This window comes from Nothoprocta perdicaria, unplaced genomic scaffold (genome assembly GCF_003342845.1).
Source record: "Nothoprocta perdicaria isolate Ctin4 unplaced genomic scaffold, notPer1 scaffold_84, whole genome shotgun sequence".
Lineage (NCBI taxonomy): Eukaryota > Metazoa > Chordata > Aves > Tinamiformes > Tinamidae > Nothoprocta > Nothoprocta perdicaria.
In genome coordinates this window covers 1,443,128-1,461,076 of record NW_020456132.1, presented here as the reverse complement: position 1 = coordinate 1,461,076, position 17,949 = coordinate 1,443,128, and the positions used below count along the sequence as shown (strand labels likewise).

Sequence of the window (17,949 nt, the reverse complement as noted above, 5' to 3'; positions counted from 1 at the left end):
TTTTTTTTTCTTGTTGGTTTGCTTTGGTAAAATGAGCATCTGAAGAAAGTCCAACTTTTTCCTAAGCCTAAAAACATGCTGACGTCAGAAGGGATGGTGCCAACTTTCCACTGCTCCCATTTGAGAGCTTCTGTCATTGGACTAGCCAAAAGAAAAAAAAAAAAAGTGTGCAACCTTTCATTTAGCAGCGTGTTTTTTGTTGGCTTAAGCTGAAACTGCATGTTTCCCCCTTATCTGCTTATTTGGAGGCTGGGAGCCTCAAACTGCAAATGCCCTCTTTGCTTTTCACTTCAGCACTACAACATTAAGTTCGGTACCTGGAAAAGCTAAAGAATATAATGCCTATCTCTCAAAGCCTATCGTCTACCGGACATTTTGCCTATTTTATTTCTATTTTGAAATATGCAGTGGTCATGCTGGCTTCCTCCTACATTTCATAGATTGCATGGCGCAAGCAGCTCACGTTCAGTAGTTTTACTGCCAAGTTTTCAAAAGTACCGTTGTTGAGGTCGTAAATTCTCATTAGCTCTAGGTGACCTACCCAACTTGTACTTACATGTACATTGCAGCCTGTCCAAAATTTTTATCTGAATAGTTCCAGTATATGAAGTGACTAAGGTGTTTGATACAATTTCTGATATATGCTCCTAAACACATAGCATCAGGCCTATGCATGCTCTCCCACCTAAAACCATCCAAACTAGTGATTGCCCACTGGCAACTTGACCTTGATATTTGTCTGCAGCTTTTTCCCATGTCTGTGCCTCATTGTTATTTGGTTGAGCTGTTTTTAATATACTCTGGTAAGTCAAATGTCAACATCACAAATCTAAGAAGATTGTGTCTGCCCATAGAGCCTGTCATACTTGCTTTTTTTTTCCTGATGAAATTGCAGGACCTGTTTTTTACAGCACCCTGTTGAGCAACATTACTTATTTTTCTGTCTGGAGGGCTTATTAGCTTAGGAGAAGTTTGATAAGGGCTGTAAGCTGAAGTGAAACGTGTATCTGAAAGACCTTTTTGTCATTGGATAGCTTGAAATTAGCATTTCTCTTCTGACATTGATCCGGTTCTGCAGTGAGGTATGGACTTGCTGCAGGAGATACTGAGTGGACTTACTTGACCTGTTTAACTAGCCAAGAACGCAGTGATAACCCATTTTATGGATTTTAAGGAAAAGAGGAAATATATGTTACTAGAATGCCTGAGTTCGGGGTGTTGCAAACCATTTAGAGGACTTGCATTTCCTAGTTCGTGCTTGAGTCTGCCCATGCTGGAAACTTCTTTCCTTAACTGTGAAACAGCTTTAAGAAATTGTCCCCAAGTTTTGCCTTTGGAGTACCCCAGCACAAAGCACAGACCATAGATTTAACAGAGCTCCTCTTGTACCATTCTGTAAAAGGCAACGCACACATTAAGTAAATTGCAGTGCCTGACAAGATATCAAGAGAGATGTAAGCAGGAGAAACTTAGGACTAGTGATAGAACCAAGAATACTTTTGAAATCCAGTATTTTGTGCCAAGGGAAGAATTTCCACTGCCCTGCTCCTAACTAGCAACTTTCACTTGCTGGACAGGTACCTGCATGGAAATGAGCTGGCTGCAAGTTTCAACGTGGACGCCCTCTGCTCCGAGTAGTCTTCATGTCTCTTCTGGTGTTTTCCATCAGATGGATGGAAAACTCCTCCCAGTGCTTCGGATAGAGTGGAAGGTGGCCACTGATGGTAAGAGGTGGCTCTTAAACAGGAACAGGGAGCGGAGGAATTAAGCGTGGTCTAGCAGGGACGGAGAGGAAAATCAGTACTCCAAGTCTTCTGCGGTTTACCCAGGGAAGCAGAGCTTAGCGATTTGAGGGCTTGGCTGCTTTGTTTTGTTTTAGGTTTGTGGTTTGTTTTGCTTATAAGGGGACCATCTGCTCGTGTGTAAACAGAACAAAAGGGAATGGATTTGAGAGAGAGCAAGCAGTTGCTTAGGTGCTGTTATCCTTAACCTAGCGCAAGGTCTTCTCCTTTAGGAACACTGGAATACAGGATATTGGAGCCCTTGTGGCTCAGATTTCCTATATGCACATGTATCTTGATAAAGAGTTGTCTCATTGCTGGGACAAGTACCAGTAAGTGAATGAGGTCCTTAACAACTGCCAGTAAATAGGAGCTTTTTTGCCTATTTTCTTCCATTCTCCGAAGGGCTTTGAGTTTTCATTCAGTGATGATGCTCCCCGGTTTTCCCTTGTCCCCAGTTTTGCACTGCTCTGCAAAACTCTCCAGTCTCCTGTGACTGGACTAGGCGCGGGATGGAGGGGTGTCACCTGTACATGACAGGAAAGAAAAAACCTCTCCCGCCCTGTGCCTGCAGCCAGCATCCAGTTTCTCCGGGGGGCAGAGCTGGCCGTGATGCAGGTGAACAGCAATCAACAAATCTGCGCCCAGTTTGATTTTCAGAACAACTTGATGCTTCAGGTCCGTCCGGACGGAGGCCGGGTGAGTGCCAAGGGCTCTGAGCTGCCTCTTCCAGTCTCTGGGCTTGTTGGAGTTGTGCCTGTAATAGAGGAGGTGTATCGATGAAAAGCAAGTGAGTCACCAGAGCTGGCGTAGCAGCACAGACGCTGAGCTTGAGGCCTGTCATTTCCAGTTTATTTTATGCTTTTGTGTAGCTATATACACAAAATATTCCTTAGCTGTCTCAGTTTCTCTTTCATTTTTACTGTCCTCAGGTTATAAATGCCTTCTGATATTTTGTTGCTCTCAGTTCAGTACCTTGCTCGTGTCGTTGTCCTTGATGTTCTTAAAATGAACGCTTGTGGCAGTTTTTGCTTTCTTCTTGAGAGCTGTGACGCTGTCTTTAACTCTGTCTTTCCTTGTGCTTCCAATTCTCTTTTGTAGCGTTCTGTTGTAGATAAAAGCATGAACCTGGAGTTTGTCTTTCCACCTTATTCCACAGATTGGGAGCATCCACAGCTCCCTTTATAACAGTAGGAAGTTTAATTTTATTCCTTGGCTCATCCTATTGGGCTAAAACTAAACGTTGTTCTATAATGAAACTACGTCTATACTGAAAAGCAGTGTAGAAGAAAAAGAAATAAGGAAATATGGCCAAAGCTATACATGTATAATTGCAGTTATAAATGTTTAGCTCTTGCCTGCTTTGGCTGTCAAGGTCGTATGGGATGGGGGGACACAATGGGACAAAACCAAGTCAGCTGTTAATTTCAGAGCCTTGATAACACAACTCTGTTTTAAAGTCTTTTTGAATGCTTTATTTCAGTGGAACTTCAGTTTTGACCGCTTTGAAGTGGAACCTGGCCAGACTTACCACGTGACTGTCTACCACCTGCCCAAACTGGGTACACATGGAGACTACAACTGCAAGTCCATGCCTTTCACGATGCCTGGTAAGAGGTGCTCTATTGAACTAGGCCTTGAGCTTGGGATTTAATTCGTGAACTGGATTTTTCTCCAGCCTGAGTATGTGAACTGGGAACAATATTGTAAAACTCTTATCCTTTCTGAATTTGAAGACTCATGTTACTATTCTTTCTTACAGCACTGCTGTGGTTTTCTCCCCAAAATGCGTGATAATTTGTATTAAAAGCCATCATCCTTGCTTCTGGAATCCACTCACTGAAATATAACACACAAATCTCTGCTTGGAAGAAAGTGTGGTGGAGTCCACCAAGTGACTGGTGACTTCCTAAATGGAAGACACTGCTATAAAGATGTTTATATGCTATCCGAAAAGCTGGATGGAGTTTTGGACTTGGATCTGTGAACTCTGAGGCATTGCTCATTGGGAATTCTGTTGCACATGTGGTTAAACAAATTCATATTAAAGTTTGAAGACTGATATGGGTGCCCCTCTGAGAAGCTGTTTGAAGATGATAAGTTTCCTTTGCTGGATTTAGTTGCTGAAGCGTTCATCAGTGGAGCAGATAAAAACACATTTAATCTAGTTGAAGGGGACTGCAGACTGGTCTTTCATGTTCTCTGCAGACTATCAATGCTGCCTTTGTTTAGTTTGAAATCTTTGGAAGTTGCCCTTGTGCTTGTGGAAGGTAAAAGTACAGATCAAAACTTTCTAAATTGGGATGAGTAAAACTTAGCTTCTGATGTCAAATTTTAAGCACTTAAGAGTTGATTTATCATGAAGCTTGATAGAGTGGTATCTGACTCTTTTTTTGCATAAATGAAAATATTCCTCTTGGAAGGAAACTTGGGGCAGGATGTTATGTTTTGTTTTATGGGGAGATTGCTTTTGTTTTTTCCTTGAATATGTTGAGGGTCTGCAGTTCTCTCTGGCTGCACTTACCAGTTCATAAATGCTGGATATTCAATACCCAGCTTAAGCCATCGTTTTCCTCTTGACTTGCTTAGATTTGGGAGCAGAACTCTTTATTTATGGAAAGGTATGTTGTGTGCCAGTCAGTGTGCATGGGGGGAAGCAGAGCAGTCGCTTGATTTTTAGCCCTGGTTATATGGGCCACTTTCTAGCTCTGATCCCCCTGCTCTGCTGGAACCTAATGCATTGTGTTGAGGTCCGCGGTGGCAGGGAACTTTGCTGATCAGAGTTTATCTTTGAGTTAGAGGGTCATGAACTTGACAGAAAGTTGGAAAATTAAGATCAGGGGTATTTGCTTTTGTCTGTTTAAGCAGGCGCTACTAGGGAATTGTTTCTTTGTTGCCCCCAGGCCCAGGAGGAATAATATTTTACGCTGACACTTGTAAATCCCACCCAGCTAATGGTATGAGTTTGAATTTCAATGTGAAAAAGCAGAGCCAATCTGCTAAATAAAACTGAAGAGAAATGTCAATGTAGAAGAGCTTTTATAGGATCAAGAAAGATTCCAGTCTGATGGTTGTCGTAGGAGAGAATTCTTTTGCCAGGAATCTATGGCTTAGCCTCTCTCCAGGTAAGTCTGGAGATCAATATAAAATTGCAACTCCCCTCCCTTGAGAGTGTTCTCATATGACCCTCACTGCACAAGCCTCCCCCCCAGCAAGGGCTAAGCATTGATATGTTAGAAGCACTGTGTGGTTTTAGGCCTTTCTCATCAATACCTCCATCCTTAGAAACATAACATCATTGGAAGAGAGAGTTTTGCCTTGGAAATGGCCGTGTTATTCTCATACAAAATTTTGCTACTGCATTGAAGCAAAGGTTCCTACTCCTCAAGCAGAATTCTGAGTTAGGTGTCTGGTTTCTACTAAAGGGGATGCTTTTCTTGAGTGGAACTGCAATATTTCTGACCTGTCAACTAATGGTGTCTCTTTCCTGCAGACTGCAAGGACTCTCTGATGAAAAGAACTGTTCCGTGTATAAATACAGGTAAAAGTTGTCTGTGTGAGTTACCGGTCACTGCTGCCCTTTGAAATATTCCTGACAGATGAGAAAATTGACTATCTGCACTTCTTCCAGGCAGCCTGTGGGAGCCCAGGATCCAAGGTAAAAGTCTAGATGACGCCACTCTGCTCGTGAGCTTTAACCCGTGGACGGAGTCTGCCCAATATCAAATCCATGTGGCCAGTTTCCTGAATGAGAAGAAATGTAAAATGGTCACGCATAATTTCTCTGAGGTAAATGCCTTCCAAATAATTTCTGCGCAGCTACTTTAGACAGAATTTTCTTTAATAGTCACAAAATCATAAGACGGGAGGTTAGGTGGTGTTAGAACTGGCAAATGTATTGAACAGTGATTTCCAAGGAATTGTTTCCAGATTTTTGTTTGACCTCTGAAAGATGGTATGTTCCTGCAGGATTTTGGTAAATAAAACATCAAAAGGAAGGTTGCTTTTCTAATGCTTTAGAGTAAAAGGCTCAAGCCAGTGTTATTTTGTGAACAACATGATGGTTATGGGACAATCTGCAAGCACCTGTAAAAGAGAGAGAAATTTGACATTGGATGATTTGGGCTTTATTTCCTTTTTTTTTTTTTTTTTTTTTTCCCAAGCCAGTGCCTGGGAGACAAAGCTAAATAAATCAAAATTGAGGTGCAGAGTTTTAATAGCGAGTGCAACAAATCATTGAAGCAATTTAGCATTTTTTTTGAAACTGAGTCTAAATGCTTTTGCAAAGGTGTTCCAGTTAAATCTGAGAATCAATTCCTGTAGGTCTTAAACCTGTGTTGTTGAAAAACTCAAAGTAGATGCAGACTGTTGTCCTCTGACCTAAGAAATTGCCCACTCCAGAAATCTGAACGAGGGAGGATTCTGAATATTTGATACTAGTCTCTATCCTGCCTTGAAGGAGGGCAGGTAAATTGGAATTCACTGTGCTTAGTCTTTCCATTCCTTCCACACTCCTCATCCTTTGGACTCCACATGCTGATATGCCTGAAGGCATTCCTGATACAGTATGTACAGTGTATATATACCTGGCAGGGGTGACTGTACTTCGTTGCAGAGTGTGCCTCTGCTCAGCATCGTAAAAATGTGTTTATTTACACTGAAAGGATACTGGTTGTGTGCCTTGGATAAAAGGGGCAATCTTTATGTCTGCTGTGGTGTAACTGAAAGCAGTTCAGCAGTAGGTCAGCTTTTTAAAGTGGAGCAAACCAGAAGCTGTTAATTAAAATCTGAACATTAAATATCTTGACATTGTTAAGAAACTGTAAGTTAAAATTAATGCTTTTAAAGTTGCACAAAAGATGTCCTTAATTACTTAAATTTCATGTTACCTGGGCAACTTTAACCTGCTGATTTAACTGCATTCCTATCAGTAGGACAGTGACAGTAGTGATCACCAAGACACTTACCTGCTTCATCATACAAGCTTCTGATTCCAAACAAAATTATGAATTTCTGCTGTTTTGTACCACGTCCATAACTTGCATTTCCCCATATTTTCCTCCTTACTCCTTTTGTTTGTTATGGCTTTTACTCCGTTTTCTTCTTGTTTCCCTTATAATAGTTGCTTCTGATTTCTGCAGGGTGGACTGCAGCGGCAGGTGAACGTTACAATCAAAATAGAGAGGAACATAAGAGCCTGCTGCAACTACAATATTCAGGTACAGACACATGGTTCCTATGTCCTTCCTGAAAGGCATTCTCTTCCAGATGGTATAGACAGTAACTCTCCGTTCTAGTGTAGGGTAGTGAAGCCTGAGTGACACAGGACAAGCATTGACAGCTATGCAGCCTCAGGAGCCCATTAATTTATTAATATACAGTCAATAGTGAGAGAATCATTGATTAATCATAGTCTTTGAAGGGAAATAGGGATCCTGTTCTGTGTGCTCAGCTTTTAGGGAAGGAAGAAGCAGGGGAAGGGTCAAGTAGGGAACAGAATTGCTGTTGAAAATAGCTTCTGATTTTTTTTTTTTGTCGTTTATTTCAACTGCAGATTCAGCCATTCTTTGTGAACTGCGGCACAGACTGCATGAGACATTCTGCTGTCATCCCATGTGCACCAGCTCCAAGTGAGACCCTCCCTTCTCTAAATTAGCTTCTTAGCTTCTTATTGTTTTATAGATGAGAACCGAAATTCTAACGTAGCTCTGTCTCTTGCAGGTCCAGACCCGTCAGGTAAGAAGCCTTTCCAGTACTCTGAAACTTCCCTTGCTGCTCTATTCCTGTCATATAGAATAACAAATGATCCTTACTGAGAGTGACACGATGATCAGGAAAATGTCCCCTTGTAGCCCTGCTGTTTTCAGAACATGGGTTGTATTAGAGCTACTTCACTGTGCTTTAAAAAGGCAAGTATTTGTATATAGTATGTACCTGATTAAATGATTTTATTATTATTATTATGTTTTTAGAGATACTTTACTTGCATGAAATTCTTTGAGAAGCACTCTTTTGACAAAGGAATCTGACTTTAAAATATATTCTGTCACTTTGCTCAATGTTCAAAAGATTTGCATAGTTAAAAAAAAGCTTTGGAAGAGAATAGCTTGCATATATTCATCTGCATGAACATCAAGATAAATCATGTGCATAATAATTTAACATCTTTTCTTGGCTGCAGCAGCACCTGTGAAAAGCTAGCCATGTCCAAGATGAAAACTCACACACACATCCTGCAGATTGAAATGCTTGCCCTAAATTCTTTCATATGAATGTAGATGAGGTGAAGAGGCAGGATGTGGAATGTCTGCTGTCCACAGGTGAAGGCTGCTGCTCTTAGGTTTTAGGGGGTTCCAGGTAGGGCTCTCTGGAGCAAGCTTGAAGTGCAGAGCCTGTTTTCAAATGCGGCCGTGGCGTTTTGGGAAGGGGCCGGTGGGAGCAGTACTGGGCTCTCAGCCTGCTCTGCCTGTGGCCTTGGGCAGAACCCTGGACCTTTTGCTTTGGTTTTGGCTGATCAGGAGATTTCTCTTCCTGGGTGAAGCTCCTTAGCTGTTGAAAGCCATGTCTGGGTGCTCTCTTTATACCCTAGGTGATATGATTATATGGTTATACTGGTGCATCACTGGGATCTGTGTGTTACTGGTCGGATCGGTTATAACAGCTGTCATTTGTATGACCAAAAAGCGAGCAGGTAAGACTCCTACCACATGGAAAGATGTGTCTGAGCACTATGACTAGTCTTTCCTACTCCTTTATTTTTCTCACTGTTTTCTTCCTTGCTTTATGAAGCTCTGCCACTGATACAATGCTCATGCAAATGCTTTCTTCTGTTTATATCACAAGACTTGTGTAACATCCTAATACCATCCACCTAATGCGTCATCCACTGTATTACCATCCACCTAATGCATCATCCTAACACAATCCACCCAAAAATCTTGACGGGTTGCACTGTCTGACCTTCCACTGACATTCCACTTTGGAAGAAGCTCATGGGGGAAAAAATGACATCACAGTTTAGCCCTTTGATTCCTGCTGAACCAGGTTTCTGTGGGTATCTCTTCCATTTATTTTCCTTATGCATTGTGTAAAAGCCCTGCAGGGCAGCAGCTTCCTGTTCTCGGAGGCCACAGGCTTTCCCCTGTCACCCCCTGTCTCTGCAAAACTCACTACTGTGCTGTCTTGAGTTTAAAGAGCAATCTTTGGTGAAGATGGAAAAAGAAAATTGGAACACAGAAGTTGATACTGAGCGGTTTGAAAAATTGCGTGATTAAAGATATTCATAGTCTTTAGTGCTGTAACTGTGAGGCGGTTATCACAGGGAGACTGTACAACTCACTGCTTGCTTTTTACCTGAGGAAAATCTTTCAAAGGGCCTCTAAACATAAAAATCATCTGTAAGACCTGTAAGTTGTACCTGGAGATGTACTTAGTTGCTTCTTTAGGAAAAGCCTCTTAAAAAAAAAAACTCTATTTAAAAAAAAATAAAGATGCTTTTCAAGGAGAACTAGGAGAAAATGTGAGGGCTCTGTCCTTGTTTTTCAGTTTAGGGAAGGATGGTGAAAATCAGTTGTGAGTGCATCCTTTCTCACCAAGGCAAAACAAAGTATAGCGCACAGCAGACTTGACTATGGACGAACCTGTGTCCATGCAGTGTTTTTATTAGGCTTTTCCCTCCCTCTTTCCCCTCTCAGTTGGAGACTTGCAAGTCTAGTCTCCGGAGGCAGTGGTTATTTGCAGGGGATGGCTGTTACAGTTGACAGTGACTCTCTCTCTTGCAGGACGCCTGCGAGGGAAAGGCGGCCACAGTGACTGGCAGACGGGTAAGGGATCCTGCCGCTGCGTTGTCCAGTGCTGTCCTGTGTGTGAGGCATCTGGGATGAGCTGTTGGGCACAGGTTATCGGGGGCTCTGCTCCTCTGTAGATGCTTCTGGAAACCAAGCTAGCATAGCCTCAAGGTCTTCCTGTGTTCCTGGTTAGTCAAAAGGAACATTTTAATAACTGAACACATTGAACAGAGAATATACAAGTTGGACTGCTGCCCTTTAGCAGATGGGAGATACAACTTTACAAAGTAGTTATTTATTGTCCATTTAGCTGTGGTTGTACTGGGAAAAAAATGGCTAATCATTGAAGCCACAGCAGCAGGAGATTGCTGTGGGGTGAAGGCAGCTCCCACGATAGAACATTACAGCTATCCTTGCAAGACTGTTGAAACCAGTGTGCTTTGCGTTTATGCGTGGTGAAATTCATCTGGGATGAATCTTTCTCTGTCTTTCAGAGGTGCTGTCTCCAGACCTTCCTCTGCCACCATTGAAGCCCCGGAAAGTTTGGATCGTGTACTCCGCCGATCACCTGCTCTACGTGGATGTGGTGCTGAAGTTTGCCGAGTTCCTGATGACCGTCTGCGGCACTGCAGTGGCCTTAGATCTGCTGGAAGATCATCAGATCTCGGAGCTAGGGGCTTTACCTTGGCTCACTCGACAAAAGAAGGAGATGGAAGACCTCTCTTCAAAGATTATCATCTTGTGCTCACGGGGCACCCAGGCCAAATGGCAGGCCATGCTTGGGAGCGAGCCTGTGCGTCTCCGGCAAGATCAGCAAAAGCCAACTGGAGACCTCTTCACCCCTGCCTTGAATTTGATCCTGCCCGATTTCAAGAAGCCAGCCTGTTTTGGGATGTATATCATCTGCTATTTTGAAGGGATAAGTAGTGAGAAGGATATACCCGATCTATTTAATGTCACTTCCAGGTACCAACTGATGGACAAGTTTGAGGATATTTTTTTTCGGATTCAGGACCTGGAGAAATTTGAACCGGGACGTATACACCGAATCCAGGAAATCACAGCAGACAATTACGTGGATACCCCTAGTGGATGGAAGCTGAAAGAGGCCGTGCAAAAGTTCCAGGAGTGGCAGGCAGAGCACCCAGACTGGTTTGAGACGGAAAGCATCTGCGTGGAGAACGACGAGGAGCCTCAGTGCGTGAGCAGAGACAGTGCTGTGGGCTCGTTCCTGAGCGAGCAGGGGGGCATCGTGAAACATCAGCTGCACCTCAGGGAGCCTGAGCCCAATTGCTGTTACGTTGTCGACCTTCACATGCAGGAGAGCGAGAACAAAGGTTGCAAACTGCAGCCTCAGCTGAATCTGTCTGGGGATGCAGCTTCTCAGACTATGGTCATTCCTATGGATGAGGCCCCTCTGGTTCAGGTAGTGGAGCCGGTGTCTCCCATGGAAGATAAAAGTGTGCTTGGGCATCATGTGCTGACTAATGAGGACTGTGTGGAAGGAGTCCCTCTTTTGGGAACAAGTTTTCCACTGAGAAATGAAGTCATCCTCCATGACGACTGCGAAGCTTCTGCAATAGGTGATAGTCCTGCAAACCTCTCAGGTGAGCTGAGACTCCAGCTGAATGGACTCATGTCTTCTCTTTATCAGCAGAGCGTTCTGCCCTCAGAACCATCCTGCTGTCAAGAGGAAGCTGACAAGCAACATCAGTTGGTCTTAGATGACCAATGCAAAGAGCAAAGACAATCAGTGCAGTCAGACCAGGGCTACATCTCTAGATGTTCTCCTTTGCCTCCTGATGATCTTGTGGAGGAGGAGGAGGAGGAAGAAGAGGAAGAGGAGGAAGAAGATCCAGAGAAACAAGTGCTCTTTCATGGACTCTCTCCAGAGGACTTGAATAGTCTAAAGAGTCTCCAGCAGAGATTGTTTTTCCAGGACATTCAACGGAGCCATGACTGGAGGTATCCAGCTGAGGTGATGGACTTGAGCCAGTCTCCGAAGGATTGTTAGGCTCCATTTGGAACATGTTGCACCTGAAACACAGGGATGGAAGGAGGTACCCTGCACAGCACAAAACAGCATCTTGGATACCTTCCTTGTCCCCGTGTGACAAACAGCTTGTGGTGGGAGCTTCTTGTTGGCTGTCAGGAGGCAGATAGAGTGCTGCTGCTTGCAGCCTGTGCACGGAGGGAGGCAACAGGAGCATCAGCCACTGCTGTGAAGGAGCACATAGGGATTTGGTTCCTCTGGAAAATGTGTTACATGGGACCTTCAGTGACTGATTGCAGAAAAGTCACTGTGGTTCATCTGTGCCTTTGGATTTCCCACCAAAGTCCTTGATTTGTTGCACTGGACAGAAGTTGAGGCCAGAAATCAGATTTGAGTAGCTTAGCTAACTTTACATTGCCAGTTTAATGCATCTTTTAAATGTTTTCCTGTAAATACTGTGTTAACCATGTGTGCCTTAAATTTCAGCTAGGATAGGGCCGTCCCTGCCCAGGCGATTTCTCATTTTGCCATTTGGGGACACGTTTGTACCTCTGCAGCCGTTTAGGAATCGGGTGAAGTACCTGAGTGATGAGCGGGACCAACTTTTAAACTAAGGAGACAAAGCAGCCTCCTCGTAACTCCCCACACCTGCTGGTTGAAACCAGCAGTAGGGGGGCAAGGGACCCCTTAAGTATGCTGGAAACTTAACCAGAAAATGGAATCTAGATTTGTTGTTGACTTGCTGAACTTGCCTGAATCAGGGGCGTTTGGCAGATTCTGTCACGCCTCGTCGTGATGCTGTTTGCTTTGGGCCATCTTGGTACCCGGAGAGCTTGGAGATGCAAATAGTGGTGGCCAGCTAAGGAAATGAGAGGCCATTGGGGAGAGAGGGGTGGTCAAATGTAGCTTGAGCAGATGCTCACTGTTGTGAAATATTTGCTAATAATAAAGAGAGGGATTAGTCTCCCAGGAGCAGCGATGGAAACTATCAGTTCCAATGTTTAAAAAAAAAAAAAAGAAGAAACACCCTTGGACTCGGCAGGCTGGTAAGAGCAGCTCCCATGAGGGTCTCAGCCCTGCAGCACTGCCAGCCTCGTGAAGCTGGGGAGCCCGCCTTGTCCCCATTGTCCCCATGGCCTCTGCAGCCCCACAGCGTGGGAGATGCACGCGCCGCCGGGCCCCTCTCCATGGTGCTCGGGCAGGCTTTCTTGTCAGAAAACGTTCAGAGAATTTTTAAACCAAATATTTCAGAAGATAACCAACTTTTCTAGTTTGTTTTTTAGCTAGTGATATACTATGTTGTTTTATAAATTTGTACGTTTGTAACTTGTTTGTAACTTAAGGAACAAAACACAAGAATATATTAGAATATATTTACTTAAACCCATTTGTGTCCTCTTCCCAATTTCTGCCTATCCCTTGTGTAAGTATTTTGTGTAGAAATCTGCAGTGAGATAAACATGGAAGCTGAAGCAGTTGAGAAACACCCAACTCTTCCTGCAAAGTCCTGTGCTCCTGGGGGCTGCAGCTGAGGGACATCGGGGTGGGAAGTGCACGTGTCCTCACTGTGGGGTGGGAAGTGCACGTGTCCTCACTGTGGGGTGGGAAGTGCACGTGTCCTCACTGTGGGGTGGGAAGTGCACGTGTCCTCAGAATGAGCACTGCAGAAGTTCAACATCTGCAGCGTGTGCAGAGCGGGTTAGTGGGGCAGGACTGCTGAGCAACCCAAATGCCCAGGAAAATGACAACGGGACAGTGCCCTCCTATATCTGACCTTAACGGTAGGAGGCCCCTTCGTGTCCTGTCTGCTGGAGCAGCTGGGCCACGGGGGCCAAGCGAGTGGGAACTGTGGTGTGTTGCTCCAATTAGTTGGTTATCTTGGAGCCTGCAGATAATTGTCATCTTGATGATCCAGCTCATAAAACTCCTTTTATTTTACAGCCGTTAACATTTAAATGTGATTTTTTTTTCCTATGAGACCTTTTTAAGACATACATATCTCTGTAAATGATTTGAATAGAAAGCTGAGTGGATGCTCAGTGGAGCATCTATTGTATGAGGAAAGACTAAGTGAGTTAGGCCTATTATCTCTGGAAAAAGACAAGGTTGAGAGGGGGTCTTATGTACAAGTACCTGAGGGGGGCATGTAGGGAGGAAGGGGTCAAGCTCTTCTCAGTGGTGGCCAGTGACAGGACAAGGGGCAGTGGGTATAAGTTGAGACACAGGCAGTTCCATCTCTGTATGAGGAGGAACTTATTCACTGTGAGGGTGCCAGAGCCCTGGCACAGGCTGCCCAGGGAGCCTGTGGAGTCTCCTTCTCTGGAGGTCTTCCAAACCCACCTGGATGCAGAGCATATGCTCTGGGTGTCCCTGCTGGAGCAGGGAGGTTGGACTAGATGTTCTCTTGAGGTCCTTTCCAACCTCAGCCATTCTGTGATTCTGAGGAGTGACTTTTTTAATTAGTTGATGCCCTCTCAAATTCCCTTAGTGTTAGAGCTTTTGGACCTTATTTTTACCAGAACAAGTTTCAATTTGAGTATCTGGACACATGAAGCAATCCAACGTGAGGAAGGCCAGGTAACTTCAATGCGTCTGTTGGTCTCTGAGTGTAATATTCAATAGCTCAACAAGACTTGAAGAAGAAAAAAAGAGCAAAGTCGGTCACAAGTTTCTAGTTTTATTTTAACAATCTTGCGTTTTAAAAAATACAAGTTCTGATTAATGCCACAGGGATGCCCAGTGTCCACTGGCCACCGGCTTCTCTCTCGTTGCAGCTTCTCCCCAGGGAGTCGTCACCATCTCCTTGGACTAGCCCAGGCTAGCAGTTTCTTAGGAGAGAGCAGTAAAATGGGAACTAGGCGAGTCCCGCTGCGAGGCTGACAAGGGCCCTGCGCGGGCCGCGACGCCTCGGTATGGCACAGCTTGGTTTGGCAAGGTAGCGCTGACCTGGGCCAGAATTGCAGTGCTGGGCAGCACAGGGTAAGCGAGGAAGGTGCTTTGGGCGCCAGGAGCGGCTGGCACCGCAGCGGGAACGCTGCCCCTTTGGGCCCGCGGATCCGCCGGGGCAGGAGGGAGCGAAAGGGAGCGAGAGCTGCCCTAGCAGAGAGAGGACGGAGCAGGTTTGTGAAGGAGAGCTCAGAGCTCGGGATGCCGCTGCGCAGCAAGGGGGGTAAGTGGTGGCAGCTGGAGCTGCCCCTCTCCTCACAAGGGGCTCCTCTACACTCAGCTGCTGAGAGAGATTTAAGCTCTCAATGTAGCGCATTTGCTAACATTTCCTTACAAACAAGTAGCAGAAACCGCAGAAAATCACTCCGTGAAGTCTTCTGCAAGGGAATTTTATACAGCAGAAACATTAATTTGAGGTGTCATCTGTGCATGGCAATTTTCAGGCTAAAGGGCCAATTTGAACAGTGCTATTAATGCAACCCATGGCGGGAGCATCCTTGGGCTAGATAACTTGCCTGAATGAAGCACATGGGACACTGGGGTTCAGGTACCAGCTTGTTCTCTCTTAGGTGGTACCCCAGTTTTTACTGCATTTTCAATGCTTGCGAAAAGGGGAGGCTCCCAGGAGCGGGTCCCTCTGCCAGCACCCTCAGCCTCCTGCTGCGTCCTCCCCGGGGCCGGGAAAGCGGCATCCCCATGGCACATCTCACGCCACACAGGAAAAGTTCACAGTACTCAGCTTTACAATCACAGTCACTCACAGCACCAAGATTGTCCAGACAAAAGAAAAGTTACTGAAGAGAAGGCCCCTGGCCAAGATTCACACAAGTGCCCGCAGGAGGGCTCCGATTGGGAATAAAGCACCGGTGGGAAAGTTCAGCCTGGTTCAGCTGGCTCTTCGTTGGTGGGGGAAGAGCAGCCGGTCTCCCCTCGTTGCTGCAGCTCCTGCTGGAGCAGACGGAGGCTCCGGCCCAAGCCCTGGAGCAGGCGGAGGCTCCGGCCCAAGCGCTGGAGCAGGCGGAGGCTCCTGCCTGGGGACGGGAGCAGAGGCCAGGGCTGCTCCTGCTCCTGCCTCTCAGCACTGGGGCTGCTGGCCCCTGGCTTCCCCTTCCCAGCTAACGGCTTGAGGAATGGCTCCGGACAGGAAACGGTGACATGTTGCCCACGTCTGCAGTCCTGCCCAGGTAACAAATCATAAACGTGGGAGGGGGCAAGTCCCCCTTCCCTGCCTGGCCTTCGTGTCCCTGCCTTCATCCGACCACTTTCCAGAACAGCTCTAGGCAGGCATGGGGAGCAGGCCTGGGAGCAGGCCCGAACCCACCCCAAACATTCACGGAGCTCAAAACTGGAGCCAAGCGTGTTTCTATGGGAGGCCACTTCGCAGCTGGCTCTTCCCCACCACCCTTAGCTGCACGTGTGCAGGAGACGGGTGCTGGGGTGTGCGCCGGCACCACGGGGCCAGAGCTGCAGGCCAGGCCCCACCACGCCATGGGGCAGGCTCAGGCATGGCACCAAGGGGCCGGAGCTGCAGGCCAGGCCCCACCACGCCATGGGGCAGGCTCAGGCATGGCACCAAGGGGCCGGAGCTGCAGGCCAGGCCCCACCACGCCATGGGGCAGGCTCAGGCATGGCACCAAGGGGCCGGAGCTGCAGCCCAGGCCCCACCAGGCCATGGGGCAGGCTCAGGCGTGGCACCAAGGGGCCGGAGCTGCAGCCCAGGCCCCGCCACACAGTGGGGCAGGCTCAGGGGTGGCACTTTGCTTTCTGTGTGGGGCAGGGAGGTGCTCTGAGCACAGGGCCGCCCCCAGCAGCACCCGGGTCCCCTGCCCAGCTCAGCCGTCCCCGGCCCTGCCCGGCACGTGGGGCGAGGGGCTCGGAAAATGCGCCCAGCCGGTGTGAGGGGGCCCACCCAGGGCGTGCAAGGAAACCAACACTGACCCAGTAACATGCATATTCACAGAGAAATGAGAGCCCCGGCGAGCGGCAGCTGCTCTCTGAAGGAAGCAGTAGACTGCTGTAAAACCCTGTTCTCACCCAAATTCAATGTCTCGGTGGTGGCGAAATGGGGCTTGAGCCCCCGGAGGAATGTCTGTTTCGGCATCATGGGGTTCTTTGTCGTGTGAAGTCAATGTAAGATGGAGAAGGTTGAAGCACAGAGGTAGACATTTTCGGCAAGGAGAAAGTGGCTTCTAGGCTCTCAGTGCCCAGGTGGCTTGCGGACTTCCCAGCTGGTCCTCCAAGCTCCTCTTAGGCTCTGCTTGTGGGGAAATAGAGGGGGCAGCTTTGCAAGCCCTAGAGAGCCCTCGGAACGCTCCCCTCTGCCCTGCACACCCCCCAAACACAGGTCTGTTCAGATCCTTTGCAGGTCTCATCGCGATGTTCAAGAAAGAGGAAAATCCACTGGTCCCCATCGCTTGGGGGAAACAAACACAGAAGAGGGAACCTTCCCGATGATGGAGCAACACGTTGGCCTGGCAGGCAGTGGAGGAGGAGGAGTCACATCTTCCCAGCAGTGCGGAGGGGTGAAAGCACTGGAAGACGACAACCTGCCGTCGAGGTCAGGAGCCTTTTGGGGAGGTGGGAGCCAAGCACTGCCGGGGTGGGGTCACGTCTGCGCCCAGCTCCCACCCTCGGTTTGGCCGTGGGGTGGGCCCGGTGGTGCTCGCCCGGGGGGTCGCCTCGGGGAGCCCCTTGCCGGGAGGTGCCGGGACGGGCACTCAGCCCTGCGCCGTGACCGCCAGCGCGTTGACGTAGCCGTGGGGGCCCACGTCCACCTCGGAGAGGCCGTGGGGCAGCGGCGCGGCGGCGGGGGGCGCGGCGGCCGCGCCGTACTTGACGGCGGGCACGGCGGGGCGCAGGAGGCAGCAGGTCTCGAGGGCCTCGAGGCCGCGGCACGCGAGGAAGAAGAGGTTCTTGAGCATGAAGAGCGAGAGCGGCTGCTGGTAGCGCAGGAGCAGGAGGCAGCGCAGCGCCAGCAGCGGCGCGTCCAGCAGCCCGGCGGGCAGCAGCAGGTGCAGCGCGAGGCGCGCGGCGCCGGGCGGGCGCGCGGCGCTCAGCTCGTACAGCCAGAGCACGGGCGAGGCGAGGCAGAGGAAGTAGACGGCGATGAGGAGGTAGCGCAGCGGCGCGGGCAGCGGCGCCGGCCGCCCGGGCTGCAGCACGAGCTCCAGCAGCGAGAAGCTGTCGAGCAGGTCGAGGCAGGTGGCGAGGAAGGCGGCGGCGGCGCGGTGCTGCGGCGGCGGCTGCGGCGGCAGCAGCAGCTGCCCCGCGCCCTCGGAGCCGATGGCCCGCAGCAGGCAGTAGAGCAGCGGCGCCGAGAGCGCCAGCGTGACGCGGAAGCCGGTGGTGCCCAGCGGCAGGCGCAGCTCGATGAGCTCCAGGATGGAGGTGCCCAGGATGAGCGCCGCCTTGGGCGTGAAGGCGATGGAGTAGATGAGCCAGG

General features: G+C 48.1%; 2 protein-coding genes across 2 annotated transcripts in view; one reads left to right on the top strand and one right to left on the bottom strand.

The window, feature by feature from the left end:
• IL17RA (interleukin 17 receptor A) overlaps positions 1 to 12,446 on the top strand; it is a 21,063-nt gene extending 8,617 nt beyond the window's left edge. Inside the window, exons 3-13 of the mRNA XM_026052169.1 lie at positions 1,578 to 1,724; positions 2,356 to 2,480; positions 3,265 to 3,391; positions 5,275 to 5,322; positions 5,413 to 5,570; positions 6,923 to 7,000; positions 7,336 to 7,411; positions 7,503 to 7,517; positions 8,371 to 8,472; positions 9,563 to 9,604; positions 10,063 to 12,446. Of these exons, the coding sequence (XP_025907954.1) occupies positions 1,586 to 1,724; positions 2,356 to 2,480; positions 3,265 to 3,391; positions 5,275 to 5,322; positions 5,413 to 5,570; positions 6,923 to 7,000; positions 7,336 to 7,411; positions 7,503 to 7,517; positions 8,371 to 8,472; positions 9,563 to 9,604; positions 10,063 to 11,582 (2,430 nt within the window). The 5' untranslated portion in view covers positions 1,578 to 1,585 and the 3' untranslated portion in view covers positions 11,583 to 12,446. The remainder of the gene's footprint in view (positions 1 to 1,577; positions 1,725 to 2,355; positions 2,481 to 3,264; positions 3,392 to 5,274; positions 5,323 to 5,412; positions 5,571 to 6,922; positions 7,001 to 7,335; positions 7,412 to 7,502; positions 7,518 to 8,370; positions 8,473 to 9,562; positions 9,605 to 10,062) is intronic.
• Positions 12,447 to 17,224: 4,778 nt separating this feature from the next.
• TMEM121B (transmembrane protein 121B) lies at positions 17,225 to 17,947 on the bottom strand (the record flags this gene model as incomplete). Its single annotated transcript, XM_026052147.1, has 1 exon — positions 17,225 to 17,947. A coding segment is annotated over one exon (723 nt), but the record flags the coding sequence as incomplete, so codon positions are not given.
• Between the last annotated feature and the right edge of the window lie 2 nt (positions 17,948 to 17,949).